Genomic DNA, 23,323 nt, shown 5'->3' on the forward strand with positions numbered 1-23,323 from the left:
ACAGGGGAAGAGGGACTGGTTCTCTGAGAGAGAGGAGAAAGAGCCAATAGCTGACAGAAGTTGTGAAGATTAGGGGTGAGACAGCATTGCAGAAAGAAAGGAAATAGAATTAGAATTTGAAAGTCAAAAAATTATGGCATACGAAGTCTACAAGGACACAGATAAACGGTAACAGGACAGTAACTTCTCATAGTAAGTCTTTAAAATGCCTGAATACAAACACAGTTCTCAATATTTCATTCATGTCTTAAGAATCACAATGAAATTTTAAAATAGCAGGGTAAAAAGTTCAGTAACTGTCAGGGAAAAAAACCTAGTTAACAAAGGATGACATCGATTTTTTGAAGTGTATCTAAAATTATAATCTATCATAACAGATTCTTCTTTATAGGCAGAACTTACACAATTTCACAAAAAAAGACTAGAAAAGAAAAGCATCCTTAAATAATTTACATTTGCTATGTTCATATATAACATTTGTCCTGGAAAATTCCTCAAATGTCAAATTTACCTTCAACTACTTGCTTTTCTTCTTCCTCTTTGATTTGATTGGCAACTTTCTCCAATTCTTCTTGCAACTGAGTCGAAGAGGTATGAGCGCGGGCAAACTCATTCAGTGTCTGCCAAGCACTTTTCAGAGAGCTAATAAAACCCTGCTTCAAATCAGATCCCATACGAGAGAGACTTTCTTTCAGCTCTAAAGAGATTAAGATGACACACCAAATTAGTCACTGGTAAAATTCTGCACCACAGAAATAAAAAGTTAACTTTCTTCTCAGACAGGTTAGGATCTCTTCCCCCAAATGCCAAATATTTAGAGTGTCTCAGCCAAGAGCCTTCAACATGGTAAAATGCCATGGACCATTTTATTCTGTTTTTTTTTAAATGACTAATATGATCCAGTTTAAACCTACACATTCCCTCTCTCAGAAAAAAGTTTAAATACCATAAAAACATAAACACATTCATATACTTTTTTACTAGAAGTTTAAAAAATGGGTGCACAAAACTAAAAATCACTGCTTTTCTAATCTGTTATAGGGAAATAGCTTTGAGAATTTAAGATTCTGATATAACCACAATTTAAACCTCCGACTTAGAAAGAAGGAAAGCCCCATTCTTTGACTACTTCTCTTGTATAATAATCACATTTGAATTCAAGGTCTCTGGGTTACTAAATTTCTTCTTTTTGTTTGTGGGGTGTTTTTTTTTCATTTGTTTGTTTTGTTTTTTGAGACAGGATCTTGCCATGTGGTTCAGGCTGGCCTTGAACTCACTATGTAGCCCAGGCTGGCCTCCAGGCTCAGCCTCCCAAGTGCTGAGATTATAGGCGTGTGCCACTACATCCTGCTTGTTTTGTTTTCTGAGATAAGGTCTAGCTATGTTGCCCAAACTGGCCTTGATCTAGCTTGCAGTCCTGACTAAGCCTCCAGAATGCTAGAACTACAGGCATATACATTAACACAACTGACTCTCAAATTTCTCATTTTAACTTTCAAAGAGTTAAATATTTTGTAGCAAAACAAATAAAAAACATACTTTTAAATAAGAAGACATAAACCGGGCATAGTGGCACACGCCTGTAATCCCAGCACTCGGGAGGCTGAGGCAGGAGGACCACTTTGAGTTCAGGCCAACCTGGGCTATATAGAGGGTTCAAGGCCAGCCTGAACTAAACCCTGTCTCAAAATACAAACAAAACAAACAAGAAGACATGATTATTTGTTCTCTTTATAGACTCAACCCTTCCACCCAAACCTTTAAACCTAAGGATAAGTACTATATGCCATTAACAGACAAAATCAAAATCTAAACCCCACTTGAAATTATCAATCCATTATGTTTAATGATTTTTTATTTTTGGTGGTGCTGGGGAATCAAATCCAGAGCTTAAGCATATTCTACCACTGAGCTACATTGCCAGCCCCACTTGATGTATTTTTTTAATAGGAAAAGTTTATCTACTTAGCAAGAAAATAAAACTCATTTGATTTAGACAACATCAAATCTATTTCTTGATGGTTTGGTCATTAATTGAAATGTTACTTTCTTCCCAATTTCAAGAATTATAACCAAACTATCAAAATCTAATTATAAATCTTATCACCTTATTACCAACCTCCCCACCCCATTTCTAATTACCTTGACAATTACAATCCCATCAAAGAAACAATTCATTTATAACTTTATAGCTCCTCCAAATCCTTACTAAAAGTTCTGAATACAGTAGGCACTTAATTAACATTCATTCTATAAGAATAAATAAATTTTCATAATTCATTACATATTATAATATGACAGGAAGGAAACAAGTTTTTATATTCATTTCTTACCTAAATGAAGTCTTTTTCTGCCTTTGTGATGTGGAATAAGAACTGCTTTTAGGTCCAAATCTGGAACAATCATAGGTTCTAATCTATATGCCACTGGGTCGAGCTGTGAATAGAGAATTGGAAACTGATGCAAAGCTGCTTTGAGTTATATGCCTCAGCTGGTTAAGAAAAGAGATAACCGGTAAACCAGAGAGTTTGGCCTTTTTTCTATTATTCAAATATTGGCAATTGTAGATTTCTAGATTTGTGGTAAAATTACTTTTCAAACAAAGCAAGAGAACTATTTGAACAACAGCTTTCTGAAGAAAAGTTTACTGGAAAGTATGAGACCATATCTCTTGGGAAGAGAGCTGAGCCTTAAAAAATCAGGATCAATATTAATTCCCAAGATATACGAATCTGAGAATCTATTCAGATAAAAATGACAGGTTCTTCATCTTCTTCAAAACAGAAAGTCAATTTAATTCACTCACCGGATGATATATATTGAAGAATCCTTTACATGTAGGGAGCTTATAGTTCTCATCAATCCTATCCACTCCTCGAATAGTGAGAAACATACCAATTGGAGATCCCAAAGCAAAGAAAATCTCTGGTTCAAAGTCTAATGAGTTGTGAACAACAGAAACCTAAAAGAACCAAATACCAATAAAAGATGATCATTCCGACAGCATAAAGTACAATATTCTTCTGAATTTTCAAGTTTTTTTGTTTGTTGGTTGGTTTTTTGGTGTTTTGTAGTTGTTGTTGGGGGGTGAAGGGAGATATTTGGGATTGAACCCACAGGCACTCTACCACTGAGCTACCTCTCTACTCTTTCTTATTGTTTCTTTTGAGAAAGGATCTTGCTAAGTTGTCCAGGCTGAACTCAAACTTACGATCTTCTTGCCTCAGCCTCTGAGTATCAAGGATAACAAGTGTGTCACGGGAACCAGTGTCTTCAAATATTGTTGGACCTACATTTACAAGCATTCAAACACAGATGATGCCCCTCAAAGATAGTTGTTATTAGCTTAAAGGACTAAAAAGATTTCTCTTTAAAAATTTACAGTTTGGTACATCCTGACTATATTTTAATTTACTGCCTAGTATAACACAGTATGTAAATACTGTTATATTTATACAGTTATAATTGTGATCAGAACTGCAGAACCTGGAGTCATTTTGCCTGAGTTTGAATCTCCCTCATATTCACTGTGTGTCCTTGGGTAACCTCTCTCACCTCTGCCTCAGTTTCTTCGTCTATAGGATTCTTTTTTTTTTTTTGGTACCAGGGATCAAATTCGGAACCATCCACTTGCGAAGCAGGCAACAGCACCACTGAGCTTTCCTCTTCTATAAAGTGGGGATTATAATAATATCAAACCCAACATAGAGGAAAAAATTAACCAAATCCACATAAGGGCTTAGCAAAGAGCCTGGCAGACCTTAAGCATTCCATATGTGATATTTTTATTATAACTTTCATCTTCTCTAGCTAATGCAAGTTTCCTTCCATCCATAAAATGATCTGTCCCAAAAGAGCTCACTCTGAATAGCCTGACCACTTGCATAGTACTCTAAACTTGCAAATCTCATTTTTTCCACAGTGACAGGAAAATGTCTGTCATTTTAGAATCTTGAGAGCAAAGAAGTGAGTGGCATAATCCACATGCTCAGCAGGTCTACCGAAAGAGAGAGAGAAGGCAAAACTCACCACGCCCACTTCTCAGATGAAGATGGTAAAGCTCAGAGGGGTAACATGACTTACCTAAAGGAACGTGGCCAGTGAAAGAATGAGGACTTAGACCCAACACTTCTAATTCCAAATCCAACATTTTTTCTACTATACTAACTGGGCAGCCTTCTAACAGAAAAGACTTCACATCCCTAGGTTGGCCATTATGTTTGCAAATTTGATAGTTTTGCTCCACCATAAAAAAAAGGAGGGGAAAAAAGGAAAAATTACAAACAGGAAAAAAATATCTGCAATATATATGACAAGGGATAAAGACTACTAACATATAAAGATGTATGAATCAGTAAGAGCAATAACAAATGTAATTCATTACATAAATACAAGCAATGAAAAAAATCACATGATCATCTCAATAGACACAGAAAAAGCTTTTGACATAATCTAACACCCATTTATGATAAAAAAAAAAATCCCTGAAGAAAATAGGAATAGATCTCTATCTCAATCTGATAAAAACCATCTATAACAAACCACCAGCCAACATCATACTAAATAAGAGAGTGAAAGCTTTCCCTTTCTCTAAAGTCAGGAACAAGAGGAGGATATCTGTTATCACCACTTCTGTTCAATATAGTTCTCAAACATTAGCTAGAACAATTAGACAAGAGAAAGAAATAAAAGGGATATAGATAGGCAAGGAAATGGTTAAATTATCATTATTTGCAAATGATATGATCCTTTGCATAGAAGGCCCAAAAAACTCCACCAAAAGACTCCTAGAACTAATAAACAAATTCAGTTATATAGCAGGATACAAAGTCAACACTCAACAATCAATAGTGTTCCTGTACACCAACAACAAACTCACCAAGAGGGAAATTTGAGGAAACAATACCTTTCACAATAGCATCAAGCAAAATGGAATACTTAAGAATTAACCTGTCGTAGTTACTTTCCTAGTTGCTGAGACAAAATACCCAACACCCACAAGTTAAGGGAGGAAAGGTTTATTTAGGTCACAGTTTGTAGGTTTCAGTCCATAATCAGCTGGCTGCAAGGCAGGGTGTCATGGAAGGCAGAAGACAGAAGGCAGGAGGCACCAAACTACAAGTGACAACAGTAGCTTCTTTCTGTCCCTTTTATATTCTATCTAGGCTAGCCAGCTTAGGGTGGGTGTCAAACCAATCAGTGGACTGATTTTTTTCAATACCCTTAATCCCAGCATCATACACTCTAGATCCAGCCACCTCTGCAAAAGCCCCAACTATGACTACATGAGGCTTTCAGGGGGACATCTAGACACTAGCTATAACATAACCTAATGAAGTGATAGACCTCTACATCAAAGACTATAGCACTCTGAAAAGGAGACTGAAGAAGGTATCAGAAAATGGAAAGATAGCTCCTATTCCTGGATAGGTAGAATCAATATAGCCAAAAATGATCATACTTCCAAAACTGTCATATAGATTTAATGCAATTCCAATCAAAATATCAATACCATTCCTTACAGAACTGGAGAAAACAATCCTAAAACTCCCTGACAAGTTGTATTACAAAGCTACAGTGAAAAAAACAGCACAGTATTGGCCAAAACAACAGACTTGTGAATCAATGGAAGAGAATAGAAGATACAGAAACAACTCCAGGGACACTTATGCTATCTTTGACAAAGAATCAGTTAAAGAGGAAAGAGAGCCTCTTTAACAAATGGTGCTGAGAAAACTGGCTTTCCATATGCCAAAGGCTGAACCTAGACCCCTATCTCTCACCAGGCACTAAACTAAAATCTAAATGGATCAAAGATCTAAACATCAGAACAGAAACATGTAATCTGCTAGAAAACAAAATAGGTAAAACTCTCAAAGACATAGGCGGAGGCAAAGACTTTCTGAACAAAAACCCAGTTGCGTAAGAAACAATATCAAAAATCAACAAATGGAATCACATCAAGTTAAAAAGCTTTTACACAGTAAAGGAAACCACCAACCAAGTGAAGAAATAGGGCCAGGGATTTAGCTCAGTGGTTTCGCCGCCTGCTGTGCAAGCGCAAGGACCCGAGTTCAATCCCCACTACCAAAAAAAAACAAAACAAACAAACAAAAAAACAAAGTGAAGAAACAACCTACAGAATGGGAAAACATTTTTGCTAGTTATGCCTCAAACAAAAGACTAACCTCTACAATATAGAAAGAACTCAAAAAAATTAGACACCCAAATGTAAAAACCCAATTGGAAAATGAGCATCTGAAGTAAATATACATTTCAGATGAAGAAATACAGCCAAGAAATCCATGAAAAAATGTTCAACATCACTGACCATTCAAGAAATGCAAATTAAAACAACATTAAGATGCCATCTCACCTCAGAAAGAATGGCTACCACCAAGAAATCAACCAGTAACAGATGCTGGCAAGGTTGTGGGGGAAAAGGAATCCTTCTCTTCATTGTTGGTGAGAGTGTAAACTGATAGGACCACTGTGCATATCAGTATGGAGATTCCTTAAAAAACTAAAAGTAGATGGCCAGGGATTTAGCTCAGTGGTTCCACCGCCTGCCTCACTAGTGCAAGGTCCCCAGTTCAATCCCCCGTACCAAAAAAAAAAAAAAAAAACTAAACTAAAAGTAGAAATTCCATATGATCCAGGTATTCCCCTTCTAGGTATCTTCCCAAAAGAGTTAAAGACATTATACCACAGTGAAGTATACATACCTATGTTTATAGCAGCACAATTCTTAATAGCTAAATCTTGGAAACAGCCTTTATGTCCATCAATAGATGAATAGATAAAGAAAATGTGATATTTATACACAATGGAGTACTACTCTGCTATAAAGAAGGATAAACTTGAGGCATTTGTAGGAAAACAGATGCACCTTGAGACCACAATATTAAGTGAAGTAAGTCAGACACACAAGCTTAAATATTGCATGGTTTCTCTTCTATAAAAAACTTAATATATGAGTAAAGGACAAAATAAAAGACAGATAACAGGAAAAAAAGAGAAAGTTATTGTATTCTAGGTATGTGTCTGCTGTTGTTTTCTGGTTTCACTCCAACATGGTGTGAGAGCTTACTTTGCAGGATTTCCATTTTTTGGATATGTTAAGGTCTTTATTATGGCTATGAATGTCTATTTGGGTATTTCTCTTGATTTTGAGAGGACTGAGTACTCTGCAGTTTCTGCATACAGTATAATGCTCCACTTGAGGCATGGTGTTGATTTTAACTGTTCCATTACAGATTTTTCTTTCTTTAGCTGTCAATTACTGAAGGAGGTATTTTGAAATTTTCAATAATATTTGTGGATCTATGATTTTCCCTTCAGTTTCATGTCTTTGCCTTACGCAGTTGGGTGCTTTATTATTTATTTAGTGAAATATGCATTGAGAACTATTAGTTATTGTTACAGAACTGCCTTTTACATCATTATATGATCAGTGTAACCCTTGTTTACTCTGAAGTACAAATTGAACAGTGTCAAATTACTTATAGCTTCAGCATGTTTTGTTGAGTCAATGCCAGACTAGTGTATCTGTCTGCATAATTTTCTATTTGATCTGTTTTTATGTTTACCTTCTATTTGTTACATTTTTTAAAATATCTCTATACTTTCCAATAGGTAAATAAAAAGTAAAAAAAAAAAAATCAGTAAAAGCAGAAATTCAATAGAAACTGGCAAATTTAGCACTTCATGAGAGAGACAATATCTAACATCTTAAATGTTCAAAGAAATACAGTGTGAGCCAGGCATGGTGATACATGCCAGTAATTCCAGCTGCTTGAAAGACTGAGGCAGGAGGATCCCAAGTTTGAGGCAGCCTGGGCAATGTAGGGAGACCCTGTCACTAAAAATAATAAAAGGGGGAGAGGGGATTGGGGATGCAGCTCTGTGGCAGAGTAAGTGTAAAGCCCTGGGTTCAATCTCCAGTAGAAGGAAGGGAGAAAGAAAGGAAGGGAAGGAGAAAGGGAAGGAGGGAAGGAGGGAGGGAGGGAAAAAGAGAAAAAAAAGGGAAAACAAGAAATAAAACGTGATACCAATTTTCTTATAAGGTTAACAGAAACATAAATGAAATATTAAAAGAGCATTAAAAATCTATTTTCACGTAAAAATTTTTTTCTTTAGAACAAAGTGTAAGACCGAGACTACTATGTATTTTTAAAGGACATTAAGGGCCGGAGGTGTAGTTCAGTAGTACAGTATTTGCCCAGCACGTGTGAGGCATGGGATAGATCTCCAGCACTGAAAAAAAGTTTTGTTTTTTTTTAAAAGGACAATGATAGAATGACAACACCCGTACTGACAAGGAACAGGTGAGAGGGGTAACCTTTGCCAGTGTAGGTTGGAGCCTCTTAAACAGCTGGTGGGAGACAAATCGATACCTTTCAGGAATAAGTAGCAGTAACTATGAGAATTTAAAAAAAAAAAAAAAAAAAAAATTTTTCATGTGTATATCCTCTGGCCCAGCTACCCTATTTTTCCCAATTTAACGAAAGAAATAAAGAAAATGCACAGAAAATTGTTTTCAAAATGTTTACCAATGGATTGCTTAAAAGAATGAAAACCTGCCAGGCATGGTGGCATATGCCTAGAGTCCCAGCACTTGGGAGACTGATGCATAGGATCGCTGAGAGTTTCAGGAGGAGCCCAGCCTGGGCTACGTAGTTCAAAAGCCAGCCTGACTACACAGCGAGACCATCTCAAAAAAACAAACAAAAAAGAATGAACTACTACAAATTATCTACATGTTCAATGTTAGGGGCTGAATTATGCCTCCTCCAAAAAGATACATTAAAGTCTTAACTACCAGTACCTCAGAATGTAACTTTATTTGGAAATAGAATCAATCAATCAATCTTTCTGTTTGCTTTTTGTTGTTGTGTTTGTTTGTTACTGGGAATTGAATCCAAGGCCTCTGATTGAGTTATATCCTCAGTCCTTTTCCATTTTTTAATTCTGAGACAGGGTCTCCCTGAGTTGCCCAGGCTGGGCTCCAACTTGTGATCCTCCCACCTCTGCCTCCCAGAGAGCTAGGATACAAGTATACACCACCCTACCCAGCGGCTATTGTTTGGAGTGCCAGCAACTCTTTGGATAATAGATCCTGTCTGCCTGCCTTGACTCACCTACCTTAGAGGTGGCAAGTGACTTAGACTCGGTCAATCAACCTGTGGCCCATTATCAAGGCCACAAATTGGTCCAGAATGGACTCAAACCAGGTCAAGTAAAATCACTCCTTAAAATTTTCCTAACCGGACTCAACAGGATAGACTCAGTTTTCTGCGTGGTCCTAACACTGAAAGGAAATGACCCAGAGTTCATAGAGAAGGCTCCATCTAAGAAAGGGGTGGGCAGTGAGTGTCATAGCAGCTCATAACCCTTTTATACACTCAGCCTTTGCAGAGAGACAATGAAACATCTGCCTTTTATTTGCTAGTCTGCAGAAATTTGCTCATGTTTGAAAAAGACATTTTTAAAATGCAATCATTAAGAGTCAATTTGGGGGGCCAGGGATTTAGCTCAGTTTGTTCCACCGCCTGCCTCGCAAGCACAAGGTCCTGAGTTCGATCTCCAGCACCCAAAAAAAAAAAAATCAAATATCAAGTTCCATTTTGAGCCTCCATGAATCTTCTTTATGGTGATGAATCTTTATACTGCATGTAAAATTGGAAATAGGCTGAAAGTAACATAGTTTAAAAGGACTGTAATATTTCTTTTTTCTTTCTTTTTTCATTTTTTTGACACTATGTATTTCAGGCTGGCCTTGAACTCACTCTGCAATAGTCTAGGTTGGCCTGGAACTCTCAGTGATCCTCCTGCCTTCGCCTTCTAAGTGGTGGGATTACAGACCTGCACCACCACACTGGGCTGATATTGATGCAGAGGGAACAGATGTAACTCCCAAACCTGCTAGATATCTGAAACATGAATTCGTGTTCTCTATTATCAAAGAATGAATTCTAGGAATCACGGAGGTTAAGAGAAGGAAAAATTTATTGAGAGAAAGATAGCTTCTGTTTATGAGAGACAGAAGGGGGACCTGAAAATGGGTTGCCCCAGGAACATAATATTTTAAGCCACTGAGATACAAGTACATTAAAGTATATTGTTAAATGTAGTATTATCAACTACCTGGTTAATTTTTATAGGAATTGTTCCCCAAGGCAAGAATTGTGAATACTAGAAAACTCAAGTGAGTACAGCAAATTTCTCACACAAGAATTTAGTTACATTCTGAATATAATTTTCTAACTGTAGACAATTCTATTGTTAATGGTTCTAAGACTAATGCTGCAAAATTATGAATTGTGGAAAAACCAAAATAAAAACAACTTCAAAAGCTAAATGTCCTCTATATGTCCAATCTCTTATTCTGAAGATTATAAAAAGCATACAATTTTTACTGAAAGAAAATCAATTTTCTCTGCTTAGCCACAAATAAATGTTATTAAGTACTTAAAGAATATAGTCAAGTCAATGGGGAAAAAATAAGAACCAAGATGAATTATATAAAGGTACAATTCCCAATGAGAAATGTAATTGTGTTGTATACCTACAATGTATCAATAAAAGAATTTAATACAAAAAAAAAAAGAATATAGTCAAGTCAAATACAAAGCCAAGTCAATGTAAAGATATATAATTCCAACAGAAAACATGCAGCCCTAGTCTATGTAACTTACCTGTCCCGTGCCAACTTCAAAGGACTCATAATCAACATGTACAGAAGATACGTAAGCACCAACTGGAAGTTTCCTCTTTGACTCATTGGTTTCTGAGGGGAGAGAAGCCACTGCTTTAGCTTTTGGAATGTTCTCCTCCTGTCCTTTCACTGGAGAGGCCATAACTGCCTTCTTTTCTGATGCTGCTCTCTCCTGTTCCTGCGAAATACCAAAATTTCTTAACTGAATCTTGAGAAAAAGTTTAAAACTCAATTATCACTACAAAACACGCTATCTCAGATGTGTTGTGTACATGTGCCAATTCCCCATGATGAATGTAATCATTATGTACTAGGGGCAGGGATTTAGCTTAGTGGTTTCACCACCTGCTGTGCAAGCACCAAGGACCCGACTTCGATCCTCCATACCAAAAAAAAAAAAAAAAAAGTGACAAAACAAATGTCCTGCTAAGAGATGCTAAACATTTAAGGAAAAATGTCATAATGTCTATAATTTACTTTAAAATTCTTAACTGAAAAAAATGACCAAAGAAAAAATAGAACAAAACAGCTATAATTAAATCTAAATAGACCAGGTTTGAAACTCACAACCTTTGTTCAGGGAGCTCGCTCAGTCCCAGGAAAACCTGGATGATCAGTCAGCCTAATCTTGATTTAAAACCAGTTCTGACAGATTTGAGAGCCTGGGCTTCCATCAGCTTCATTACTGTGCCCTACGCAGGAGCACACAAGCTTGCCTAATCACAGGCAGTATTAAAAATTTCTAAAATAAAAATGAGTTGGTCACACAACGAGTGTTGGGCTTTCTTGAGCACAGACATGAACTTTACCAGTTTGGCTGCTTTCAGTTTTACAAAGTTGGCTATCTTCTTTCTTGGTCCAAGAGGTATCCCCATTTCCTTCAGGTCATCAACTGTACACATAAGCTTTAAAACAAACAAGCACATCAATTAATCTAGAGATAGATGAACAGATTAAATGTAAAAATTATAAAAAACCATCTAAAACAACTTAAGAGCCAGTCAACTTTTAAGAAGCTAATTTTTTAGTTTTTAAATAAAAGATTCACTTAAGCTACAAATCTTAGGCCTCTACACCTGACACATTCTGAAATTTTTTTTAACAGAGAACATATGCATAGCATATGAATTCCAAAGCTACAGTCAAGCCTAAGATGAAGTCTCTCCTATCCATTCCTGTCCCAACCACCCAATTCTCCTCTCAGCAAGAACTGCTAATTTCCTCTCCTTGCAGAGGTGTCTTATGCGTACACAGCACCTATGAGTTTTTGTGTATGTAGTCTACATACACACAGTGTGAACTTCACTCTTTTCACATGATGTATCTCCGATCAGTTTCTCTGATAGGTTTTTACTCATTCAACAGCTGCAGGTACCCTACTGTGTGCATGCACCATAGTGATTTAACTAATGTCCTACTAGTGGATGCTGAAAGTGTCCGAAGGTTTCACTGTGTAATAAACAGTGCCTCAGTCATCCTTGTAGATTTCTTGTGAATATTTTTCTATGGAAAATATTCCTGGTAGTAAAACTGGTAGGGCAAGGGTATGTAATTTTTATATTTTAAAAGATATTACAAAACTATCTATAGAGGTTTTATATCAACTATAAAAAGAAAATCAACTTACATTCCAATTTAAATTACCAATTTATATTCTCACCAACAACATATAATAGTGCCTACTTCTCTTCATCCTGCTCACAGAGTATATTACCAAATGTATTTTTCTCAAGCTGATAGGTCAAAAAAAAGCTACTGCACTTCTAATCTGCATTTCTCTTATGAGTTTTCATATGATAAGAAGCCACTTATTTCCTTTTCTAGAATTCGTCTTTTTATAGTCTTTTCCTGTTTACCTATTACTTTCTTACCAATAGCTTTGTATAAGCTTTGACTATTAAGGAAATATGCCCTCTGTCTGCAACATGTGTTCCAAATATTTTTCTTAATCTATTACTGGCCTTTAGATGTTGCTTATCATGTCTACTGCTTTGTATTTCTTTGTCTTTTATGGATTCTGGGTTTTGTGTCATACTTACCAAAGCTTTCACATTTTCTAAAAATAATTCCATTTTGCTCAAATTCTTAAACAACTAAGTCCTTCCCTTATTTGATCTGTTTAAGCCATTCCGTTTGTTGGTTTTTTTTAGTACCAGGGATTGAACTCAGGTCCTTGAGCTTGCGAGGCAGGCAGCGGAACCACTGAGCTAAATCCCTGGCCCCAGTTTAAGCCACTCTTAATTCTGAATCTTATAGGAAAAATTTTAACCAAAAAAATGAATCAAATTATCAATACCAGAGATTCCGTATCAATCTTTTCCTTTTCAAAAGTGCTAACATATTCAGAGAGGCTAAGCGCTTCCAGAGTTGCTTGCAAAGTTAGAACTTCTTCATTTTCAACATCAAGGTCACATGATTCATCGAAAGTCAGCTTTGACTCTTCAGTTATCTTAATAGGAAAACAAAAGGAACATTACAAAGCTCAGAAAAATTCCCATAGAATGTCTCCTGATCTATAGGATACTTTAAACAATTTTGCCCTATAGATAAAATCATAATTTTAGGTACTGTGCATTCAGTGTTTGAATATTCTGAAACACGTAAGTTTAATAATTCACTCATGTTCTTACCTCTTACGGTAATTTATTTCACATTTTAAAAAATAATGAACTTTCACATTTACAGTTATAATCCATAAGGAAAAAGAAACACACAATGAGCTGTGTGAATTCATTATACTTGTGAACCTCAATGTATTTTAATACATAAAAACTGTTTCCAAATAAAAAAAAAAATTTTATCAATAAATTTTATTTTACTTTATCCCATTCCCCTTCCCTTTTCTCCCTATGTACAAAAGCTTTGTGTCCAAAAAATAAATAATTTTTAAAAATAGAAAGTTTCAGAAAATAGTTCAGGTTTTAGAAAATAGTTCAGCTCCATCTCTATAACTACTGGCAGTTTTTTTGGTACCAGGGATCGATCTCAGGACCTTGAGCTTGTGAGCCAGGCACAGCACCACTAAGCTACATCCCCACCCCCTCCATCTCTATATCTAAATGTTAAAAGGGATGAGTGCAGACAAACCTGCTTCTCCTGAAACTGAGGCTGCTTCACAACTCCATTAGCAACAGCAAGAGGCCCAGGAGACTTCGAAAAATTCAAATCTTTTTGATTAGACAGGATGTCAAACAGTATTAAAGAACCTAAGAAAGAGAAATATTTTGTTTTTTAATGTACTTACTAGGTGCTTTTACAACACAAAGTGAATTCTCCTACTTTGTAAAAAAGCCCCTAAGGAGAAATCATAACAAAAATAAGATGTCTGGCATGGTGGCATATACCTGTAATCCCAGCACTCTGGGAGGCTAAGGCAAAAGGATTGAAAGCTCAAGCCCATCCTGAGCAACTTGGCACCTTAGCAAGACCCTATCTCAAAATTAAAAATTAAAAAAAAAAAGGATGGGGATGTAGCTCAGTGCAAAGTACCTGAGCTCAATCCCTAGCACTGCCAAAAAAAAAAAAAAAAGTTAAGACCTGATAACCAATAATCATGTTTTGTCAAACAGCAAAATCAAATATATAGTATTTCCATGTAATCCTAATGTAAAGGGCAAAGGCACAATCTAAATTCAAAGCAATCATTTCTGCCCTTTACAAAACTTAACATTTGTAATTCCAAATTATGTATATCAAGATTACTTAAACTAAAGGCAGTGATAACAAAGGTTTCCTTCAAATGTGCCAAGTGTGGTGGTGCATGCCTGTAATCCCAGCACTCCAGAGCCTGAGGCTAGAGGATCACTGTGAGCTCATAGCCAGCCTGGTACATATAGGCACTTAAAGGCCAGCCTGGACTACACAGTGAGTCCCTGTCTCTAAAAGAGAAACCAAAGAAAAGTAAAGTTAAAAAACAAAATCAAATGTGTTGTATTTGACAGTTTTACCTAAACTGTGACCAGCAACAGAGACCCTTCCCTTGAAGTCTGGGTTCCGACTCAAAAAGAGTGCATGTAGACGGTTCATCTCTAGTCCCACTTTCTCCACAATTGCCTGACAGTAGGTGGGGCTATTATAAAATAAAATATCTAGCAAAGTTTCATTGGTAAAGTGACGAAACCGACCAATACTTGGCAAAGTGATTTTCTTAATATTCCTGTTAAAAAGGGGAAAAAAAAGATCTTCAGTCAGTATCTATCGTCGATCTGTGGATTTTTATAAAAGTTTGGATTTTTATTTCTGAAAATGTATACAGTAAATGTATAAACTAAGTACATATATCTAAATCAATTAGCTGATCAACATACAAATATCACAGAGTAATTATATGTTGATTCAGTAGGCAGAGCTATTATAAAATAAACCAAGTCAAGGAAAAAAGTTATTTCTACCCATAACTGTATTATAAATTCTGGGATTCTCTGAAGAGTTGCTATGTGAAATATGTCATAGGCAAAGACTTTAATTTCATTTTTAAGGAGAAAAGTCTACTCATCCATTTTTCTCCCAATTAAACAGAAATCTGGATACCTGATAAAAATTATGGAAGGAACGGACAGAAGAGAGTAAGAAAGAAATTACACTGAATGAAAACTTTTCTTGACTCGAAAATGATCAAAGTGAAGTTCATGAATACCTACTAAGAGAAATATCCTTGTAACAGAGCCTAACATAAATAGAATGCTGTTTGTAGGATTAAGTTTTATTAAACTATGTGCCTGAAACATTATGATGTTCACTAAAATCCAGACATGTTATTAGCCTGTGTGCCAGCACAAATGTTATTTGTATTTGTAGTTCTCAAATGGGAGTAATTCAAAATTGAGTGCGATATTTTATTTGTGAGCACTGCTACCATTTAATGGCATTTAGACCAAGGTTGCTAAATGGCTGTAACATAACAGTTTTGTGCAATAAAGAATTGTGCTGTCATATGGGTTTTCCACTTAAAAACAGAAAATCCAAATCAGTGTTTTCTCGACCAGGAGTGATTTTAATTCCAAGGGACATCTGGAAATTTCTGGAAACATTTTTGATCAACAATGGTAAGAGATGAGCATGTTGCTGTTATCTAGCCAGGATGCTGCTTAGCATCCTAAAATATAAAGGACAGCCCTGTAGTAAAACTGCTGGGGTAGAGTGTATGTCATACATTAGAGCAGTTTTTTAAAGCAAGCTTAGGGGCTCAGGGTGTATTCCAGTGGTAGAATTGTGCTTAGCATTCTTAAAGACCTAGGTTCAATCTCCAGCACCAAAATTAATTAATAAAGCCAATTAAAATTTCTTAAACTCTTTTAAGTATTTACAATAGGAATAAATACACACACAAAGAGAAACACAGCATGTAAAAGGTACAATCCATATTTAATCATGTCAGAGCAAGTATATAATTTTTTTTAAATATTTGCTGAAGTCATAATGACTACTTCATAGCATGGTTCAAATTCTGAATTTAAATTTAACTAATCTGAAAAACAAACTATCACAATCTACAAACCTGTCAACACCGGTGGCACCCCCACCCAAGGCACTGTGCCAGGGGACAGGAAGGAACTCGGCTCTGCTTATTTTCCCATCCTCTAAAGACTTCTTGAAATGTGTCTGCAGCAATTTGAGAGAAACCGCCCTAAAATCATCCACTTAAAAAAAAAAATCAAGGAAGATAAATTAAATTGGTTAAACTGTCCCAGTTTGACAGCTAGTTAGCAATTACCTTAAATATGCTAGTATTTTTTATAATATATAGTTTCTAATATTGATAAAAAATTAGTAAAAATAAATAAACCTTTAAGAAGCTCTTTTTAGCTTTTCACTATTTTAGAGGAATGTACAAATTCCTGGAAAAATGAGTTCAACTACCATCACCAAGAGAGACATGGCACAATGACTGGGTAAGACCAGAAAACCAGAATCAAACTATCTGCTGTAATATCCTGGCTTCAGTACCTACTAACTATGAAGGGGTTCACCACAGGCCTCAGTTCTTCACCTAACTGGAAGTAACAGGGACAGCACTTACATACCAAAGGTATGTGTGTAATACACACACACACATACATACATATATATATACGTATATACATACATATATATATATATACACACATACATATATATATATGTATGTATGTATTCATGGAGTTTTTGTTTTTTGAGACTAGGTCTCACTATGTAGTTCAGGCTATCTTTGAACTCGCCATTTAGCCCAGGCTGGCCTCAAACTCATAATGATCCTCCTGCCTCAGCCTCCCAAGCGCTGAAATTACAGGCATGCATCACCATGCCCCACCCTCCAAAGGTGTATTTAGGAGGGCTAAATGATACAATACATGCAAGGTCTTTGGCACATACCAAGTATTTAGTAAACATGAACTATTACTATACAGATATAAAAATAAAACTTCAAAAACAGAAGTTAACCAGGCAGATTCATGAGTCTATTAAATAATTCATCACAAGTCTCTCGCTATAAATCAACTCATTGCACTGGTGCTCTGGGCTCCTGGAAGCACAGGCTATCTATAAGAAAGGCTAAATTATTTTCAAGATCCCTTCTCATTCTTTAGTCTAAGATTTTATGAGTTATTAATGTCATAACAATAAATTAAATACAAATTAGTATTTCCAACTAATCGCATAAATCTCTTCTTACAGGCCCCAGCAAGTTGTATACAATTGGGAACTGTCCTAAAAATGAATACTTAAGAGCCATAAATTCTTACATCATTTAATGAAATAAAATATGGCTAACAGAGCTAGATGCAGTGTTACACACCAGTAATCCTAGCTCTCCTGGACGATGAGACAGAAGGATCAAAAGTTTGAGTACCATCTGGGCAACTTAGTGCTTAGTGAGATCTTGTCTCTAAATAAAAAAATAAAAATATTGTACTGTACCTGGGGATATAGCTCTGTATGAAGGCCCTGGGTTCAATCCCCAGTACAGAAAAAAAAAAAGACTAACACTTACCACATTCAATAATGCTTCTAAAGCGCAAGTCACACACCGGCCCAATGCCATGTACCATGAACACCAGATGGTCAATCTGAGGCATTTCTCCTATTAAAAAAAAAAAAATACACTATGTATACATACAACATAGCAACTTATTTGAAGTTTTTTGGTGGGGAGAGGGGTATAGTAGTAGGGATCAAACCCAAGGGCATGCACTCTACCACTTACCTACATTCCCCAGTCATTTTTTTAAAAGAATTTTTGAGACACAGTCTTGCTAAACTGGCCAGCTGAGACTCCAACTTGTGATCTTTCTGCCCCAACCAAAGTCAGCCCTGGGATTATAGGTGTGTACCACCACACTCAAGCAGATTTTCTTAATTAAAAAGAAAAATTCTTAAAATCCCTTTTGTTATCACAAACTGGCCAAAGAAATTCATGACCCTCCAGAGCTAGTAAATTTTACTATTCTTTACCAAATTAGAACAATTTGTCTCTCTAGGCCAGTAACAACAACTAGACCAAGATGTGGAGGAAGTCTGTTCCCAAAGGCTGCCATCATGATAACCAGCAGTTTTGTGCCTATGGAGGCTCCATAATGTGATCTTTTCAGGGCAGGGACTGGGGTATAGCTCAGTAGTACAGGATGTGCTCAGCATGTGAGACGCCCTGGGTTCAAACCCTGCACCAATAAATAAATTAAATAAATAAAATCTCCCCAAAGCACTAATTGCTTCTCCACATGGAGAAGCAAACTGCCAATATAAAACTTTAAAATCTTTCCCCAAAACCCTTCCCTTTGATTCACAAATACTACAGAAACATCTCTAAATTAAATCTATTTTTTACAGTACTTCATTCAAACTTTACAATGCCTATATACTTTATAATTTTATTAGACAAACATGAATTATAAGTAATTGTTAAAATAAAATCCAATCGGGCCAGGGATTTAGCTCAGTGGTTCTGCTGCCTGCCCAGCAAGCCCAAGGTCCTCAGTTCAATCCCTCGGTACCAAAAAAAAAAAAAAAAGGAATTTTGGGCCAGGAGTTTAGCTCAGTGGTTCTGGCACCTGCCTCCCAAGTGCAAAGTCCCAAGTTTGATCCCTGGTACCCAAAAATAAATAAATAGATAGATAGATAGATAGATAGATAAACAAATAAAATCCATTCTTAAATGAAATGGATTTTACAGGGGAAAGCCTAAGCACATACACTACAACAGGGGCTGGCAAACTGTATCCAGTTACTTGCTTGTATGACTACAGTTTTACTGGAACACAGCTATACCCATTTGTCTACAGTCTACAGCTGTTCTCACACTACAATGGCAAAGCTCAGTAGCTGCAACACACTCCACATGCCTGCAAAGCCTAAAATGCTTGATGTCTGGCTCTTCACAGAGAGTCTGCCAATCCTTTTACTAGAATATAGTATATTCTATACTACTCTATAGTGAGGCATGAAAACCCCAAAAGCTTAGTTTCAACCAGTAAAGTGTTTCTCCACAATTCATATTTTAGAATCTATATTATGTGGTTTGTATATCTTTAAAAAAATTCCAAATTTAAAAACAAAGATATGAAAGTAATAAAATCAAATAGAAAGATACGGGACTAAGGATGTCGTTCAGCAATAGAGCACTTGCCTAGAATTTGCAAAGACCTGACTTTGATCCCTAGTATCACCAAAAAAAAAAAAAGGAAGAAAGAAATGAAAGAAATAAAGACATGTGCTAGCAGGGCATAGTGGTGTACACCTATAATCTCAGTACTGAGGGAGACTGAGGTGGGAAGATTCCAAGTTCAAAATCCACCTGGGCAATTTAGTGAGACTATGTCTCAAAAAAGGCTGGGGATGTAGCTCAGTGTCAGAGCACCCATGGGTCTGACACACAGTTCAGAAAGAGAAAGAAACAGAGGAAGGGGAAGGGGAAGGGAGGGGAGGGGAGGAGTGCAGGCAGGCAGGCAGCCAGGCAGAAGCAAGCCAAGCTGCCTGATTTCTGCACGGTATGACAACGTAATCCTAATAACTGTGTTTCTCTTTTCATCATTCTAAAGGACAATGCTAAAATAGTGAAGAAAACTTCACTCCTAAACAAACTATACACACCATCGGGAATTTCATCAAGGCTGTCATCAACCCCACGCTTTACAACCCTGGGCCTTGTCTGTCCATCCTGTGTGGTTCCCCACTCATCGGGCACTGAGGAAGGCTGGAACTGAACAATAACCTTCAAGACACAACAGGATTATGACAGTTTGTTAGCAAATTATTTTCCACAATAGCTAAGTACTGTATTTTAATACATAATAAACTCTGCTTCATTGTACAGTTTATAAATCAAGTAACAGTACTGTTCCTCCAAACCAATTTCATAAGAGTACAGCTAGTACTGACCATCAAACTTAAAGAAATCAATACCATCATTTCCAATATCTAGGGTGGAAAATTATACAAATAAACCAGAAGTTTTTGAAAATTAACATAAAACTCCAGGTTTACACATTAGAAATCAAGGACTAGCTTGGTACAGCGGCACATGCCTGTAATCCCAGCTACACAGGAGGCTGAGGCAGAAGGGTTGAAAACTCAAAGCCAGGCTAGGTAACTTAGCCAGACCCTATCTCAAAATTTAATTTAATTCTTCAAAGGGCTGGAGAAGTAGCTCAGTGGTAAAGCACTTCCCTAGCATGCTTGAGGCCCTGAGTTCAATTCTCTGTACCACCAAAAAAAAAAGAAAAAGAAAAAAAGGGCAAGTTGTTCGTAGTTGAGGAATCTTTGTCTTACAGTCAAATAGAAGACAAAATTCTTTAAATGGCAAAATTCCCAATTAATTTACAAATTCAGTGTTTCTTTTAGCCTTTTTTCCCCAGTATTGAGGACTGAACCCAAGGAACACTGAGTTACATCCCGCATACCCTCCATTTTTTGTTTTTAATTTTGAAATAGAGTCTCAATAAGTTCATCAGGCTACTCTTGAGTTTTGGATTCTCCTATCTCAGCCTGCCAAACACCCAGGATTATAGGTGTGCACCATCATACCCAGCTACAAATTCAGTCACAATGACAAAAATCGAATGCCAAAACCTGCCACTTGCTTTTTGGGAAGGTATCTATTCAGTTAAAACAACTGATTACATTTATCCCTACGTCACACAGAAGATTTTCTTTAAAAAGAAATTAATATAAACATGATGGTATGCAAAATGTTTGTATTTTTTTTTTTAAAGTTAAGGGTGTGGTCATGGATGGAGAATACAAAGTAGGAAGCTTTTATTTTTTCATTTCATGTCTTTTTATACTGTTTAAATTTTATTGGCATTTTTATTCCCGTATCATTAAAAATAGAGAAATGTTAGACTGGGTAACTTTTGTATTCTTTTGTATTTTTCTGTAAAATAAAAGCCTATGTTCTGAGGAACTACTATGCCAAGGCCTATAATAGATAAATTACTTCACCTAAAATATGACTCTGGGAGGTAAATATTACTACAGGTGAGAACCTAGAACTCAGAGAAAATATGTATAGTAAATGAATAAATTAAAATATCACTAATAGATTAAAAGAAAGCCAAGTATGACGGCGCACACCTGCAGTCCCAGCTACTCAGGAGGCTGAAGCAGGAAGATCACAAGTTCGAGGCCAGCCTGGGCAACTTGGCAAACCCTGCTCCAAAATAAAGCAGAAAGTGCCCAGGATGTAGCTTGGAGCTCCCTGGATTCAATCCCCAGTACCATAAGAGGAGGGAAAGGAAAACGAAGAGAGAAGGGGAGGAGGGGTAGGGAATGGTTTAAAGTAAAAAGAAAAAGGATAAACTGTATTGAAAGGTTAAAACAGCCATCATCAAGGGCAGGTCAGCAAATTATGACCTGCAGGACAAATCTGGCCCACTACTGCCCGTTTTTATAAAGTTTTATTGACCACATCACAGTTCCTGGTTTACATATTCTCTTCTGGCTGCTTTCACAATACAGTGGCAGAGTTGGTGGCTGCAAAAGACCACATGGCTGCCCATGCCTTAAATTATTTACTCTCTGGTCCTTTACAGAGAAAGCTGGGTGACTTCTAATCAAGTAAAAAAATGTATCAAGCTACTTCTATGGTGCAGACCAAGCTTCAGTTAACACATTCCCAAATCAGAAACTTCACTAGAACAATTTAAATTTTGTTTCTGTGTAGTGGCTAAGTTTAACTGTGTCAACTTGATTGGCCTGGGAGCCTAGGGGATTAGTAAAGCACACTTCAGGTTGTGTCTGGGTGGCTCATGGAGGTGTGACTGTGGGTATATGTGCTCTCCGGCCCCCTCCTCTCTGGTACCATTTCCCTCCTCTGCTTCCCAGCCACCACAAACAGGCATCTTTGCTCCACCACCATGCATCTGTGTTGGCGCCAGCTGATCAGACTATGTACCCTGAATCTGTGAGCTAAACTAAACCTCTCTTCCCTTAAATTGTGGGTGTCAGGCACTGTATTCTGGTGACAAGAAAGCAGACTGATGTGTTGTTTCCATGATCGATAATTACGGTAAACTATTTTAAAAGCAATGCTCTTATTATATATCCCAACTGTAGAAATTATTAAAAATGAATGTTTATCAAACACAGCAAAGTAACTCTTAAAATGTACTTAACACTTTAAAATCTTCAAATGTACCATTACCTTTGGATTGTGCATAACAATAGTCTCTCCACTTGGAAACTCTAATCTTCGGTGCCACTGATTTGTGGTTACAGCTTTTTTATATTCAACCTACAACAAAGGAAACAACATATAATGCAGTTTGACAAATCTATATTACATCAAGAAAACGTATAGAGAAAAATGAAAACCAGGGCCAGGGATTTAGCTCAGTGGTTTTGCCGCCTGCTGCACAAGCGCAAGGACCTGAGTTCGATCCCTAGTACCAAAAAGAAAAAAAAGAAAAAGAAAAATGAAAACTATGATGGCGATAAAACCAATAGTAATAGCAGCTCTAATTTACTGATAACCATACTTTTTATTAGCTTATATACATTACCTCATTTAAGTAATTATTCTCAATCACTCCTAAATAATCCTATCCCCATTACAGAGAGAAGAAAGCCAAGGTTCAGAGTATTGGTTTTGTAGGACTGATGTCACTAAGTACCACGAACTGAGTAACTTACAGTTCTGGAGGCAAGAAGTCCAAAATAAGGAGTCGGTAGGGCAATGGTCCCTCTGATGCCTGAAAGGAAACCCTCCTTGCCTCTTTCTACCCTCTGGTGTTGCCCTTAACCTTTGGCATTCCTTCACTTGCAGGATGACTCCAACCCTTGCCTCCACTGTCACATGGCATTCTCCCTACTGGTCTTAATATGGCTATCTTCTTACAAGGTCGTCAGCCACATTTAAGCAGTGATAGTGAACCTTTTAGAGCTTTCAATGTTACAAATAGCCCACTGCAGCACGTGTGCCATAGGTTTGCCACCACTGGATTGGAGTCTACCTACTCAAGTATGACCTCACCTTAGGTAACTAAACCTGCAATGACTCTATTTCCAAAGAAGGTCACATTCTGAGGTACTAGGAGTTAGTACTTCAACACATTATGGGCAGAGTGGGGATAGGGACATGGTTCAACCCATAACAAACATTTTAAGCACTGTACACAGTTACAGAAGATTACA

General features: G+C 36.8%; 1 protein-coding gene across 8 annotated transcripts in view; it reads right to left on the reverse strand.

The window, feature by feature from the left end:
* Sec23ip (SEC23 interacting protein) overlaps positions 1 to 23,323 on the reverse strand; it is a 77,023-nt gene that overhangs the window by 42,067 nt on the left and 11,633 nt on the right. For all 8 annotated transcript variants that reach the window (XR_015440451.1, XM_021253336.2, XM_021253335.2 and 5 more), the window contains exons 5-16: positions 22,335 to 22,424; positions 19,784 to 19,904; positions 17,688 to 17,777; positions 16,215 to 16,356; positions 14,665 to 14,873; positions 13,805 to 13,923; positions 13,014 to 13,166; positions 11,527 to 11,622; positions 10,698 to 10,895; positions 2,807 to 2,962; positions 2,334 to 2,436; positions 512 to 697 (exon numbers count right to left, since the gene is read on the reverse strand). Coding sequence is in view for 7 of the 8 variants with exons in the window: in XM_021253336.2 (XP_021108995.1) it covers positions 512 to 697; positions 2,334 to 2,436; positions 2,807 to 2,962; positions 10,698 to 10,895; positions 11,527 to 11,622; positions 13,014 to 13,166; positions 13,805 to 13,923; positions 14,665 to 14,873; positions 16,215 to 16,356; positions 17,688 to 17,777; positions 19,784 to 19,904; positions 22,335 to 22,424 (1,663 nt within the window). In the remaining variant the exon portion in view is untranslated. The remainder of the gene's footprint in view (positions 1 to 511; positions 698 to 2,333; positions 2,437 to 2,806; positions 2,963 to 10,697; positions 10,896 to 11,526; positions 11,623 to 13,013; positions 13,167 to 13,804; positions 13,924 to 14,664; positions 14,874 to 16,214; positions 16,357 to 17,687; positions 17,778 to 19,783; positions 19,905 to 22,334; positions 22,425 to 23,323) is intronic.

Source organism: Heterocephalus glaber, unplaced genomic scaffold (assembly GCF_053883595.1).
Source record: "Heterocephalus glaber isolate CG9 unplaced genomic scaffold, H.glaber_assembly_v1.0 deba00001497, whole genome shotgun sequence".
In the NCBI taxonomy this organism is placed as follows: domain Eukaryota; kingdom Metazoa; phylum Chordata; class Mammalia; order Rodentia; family Bathyergidae; genus Heterocephalus; species Heterocephalus glaber.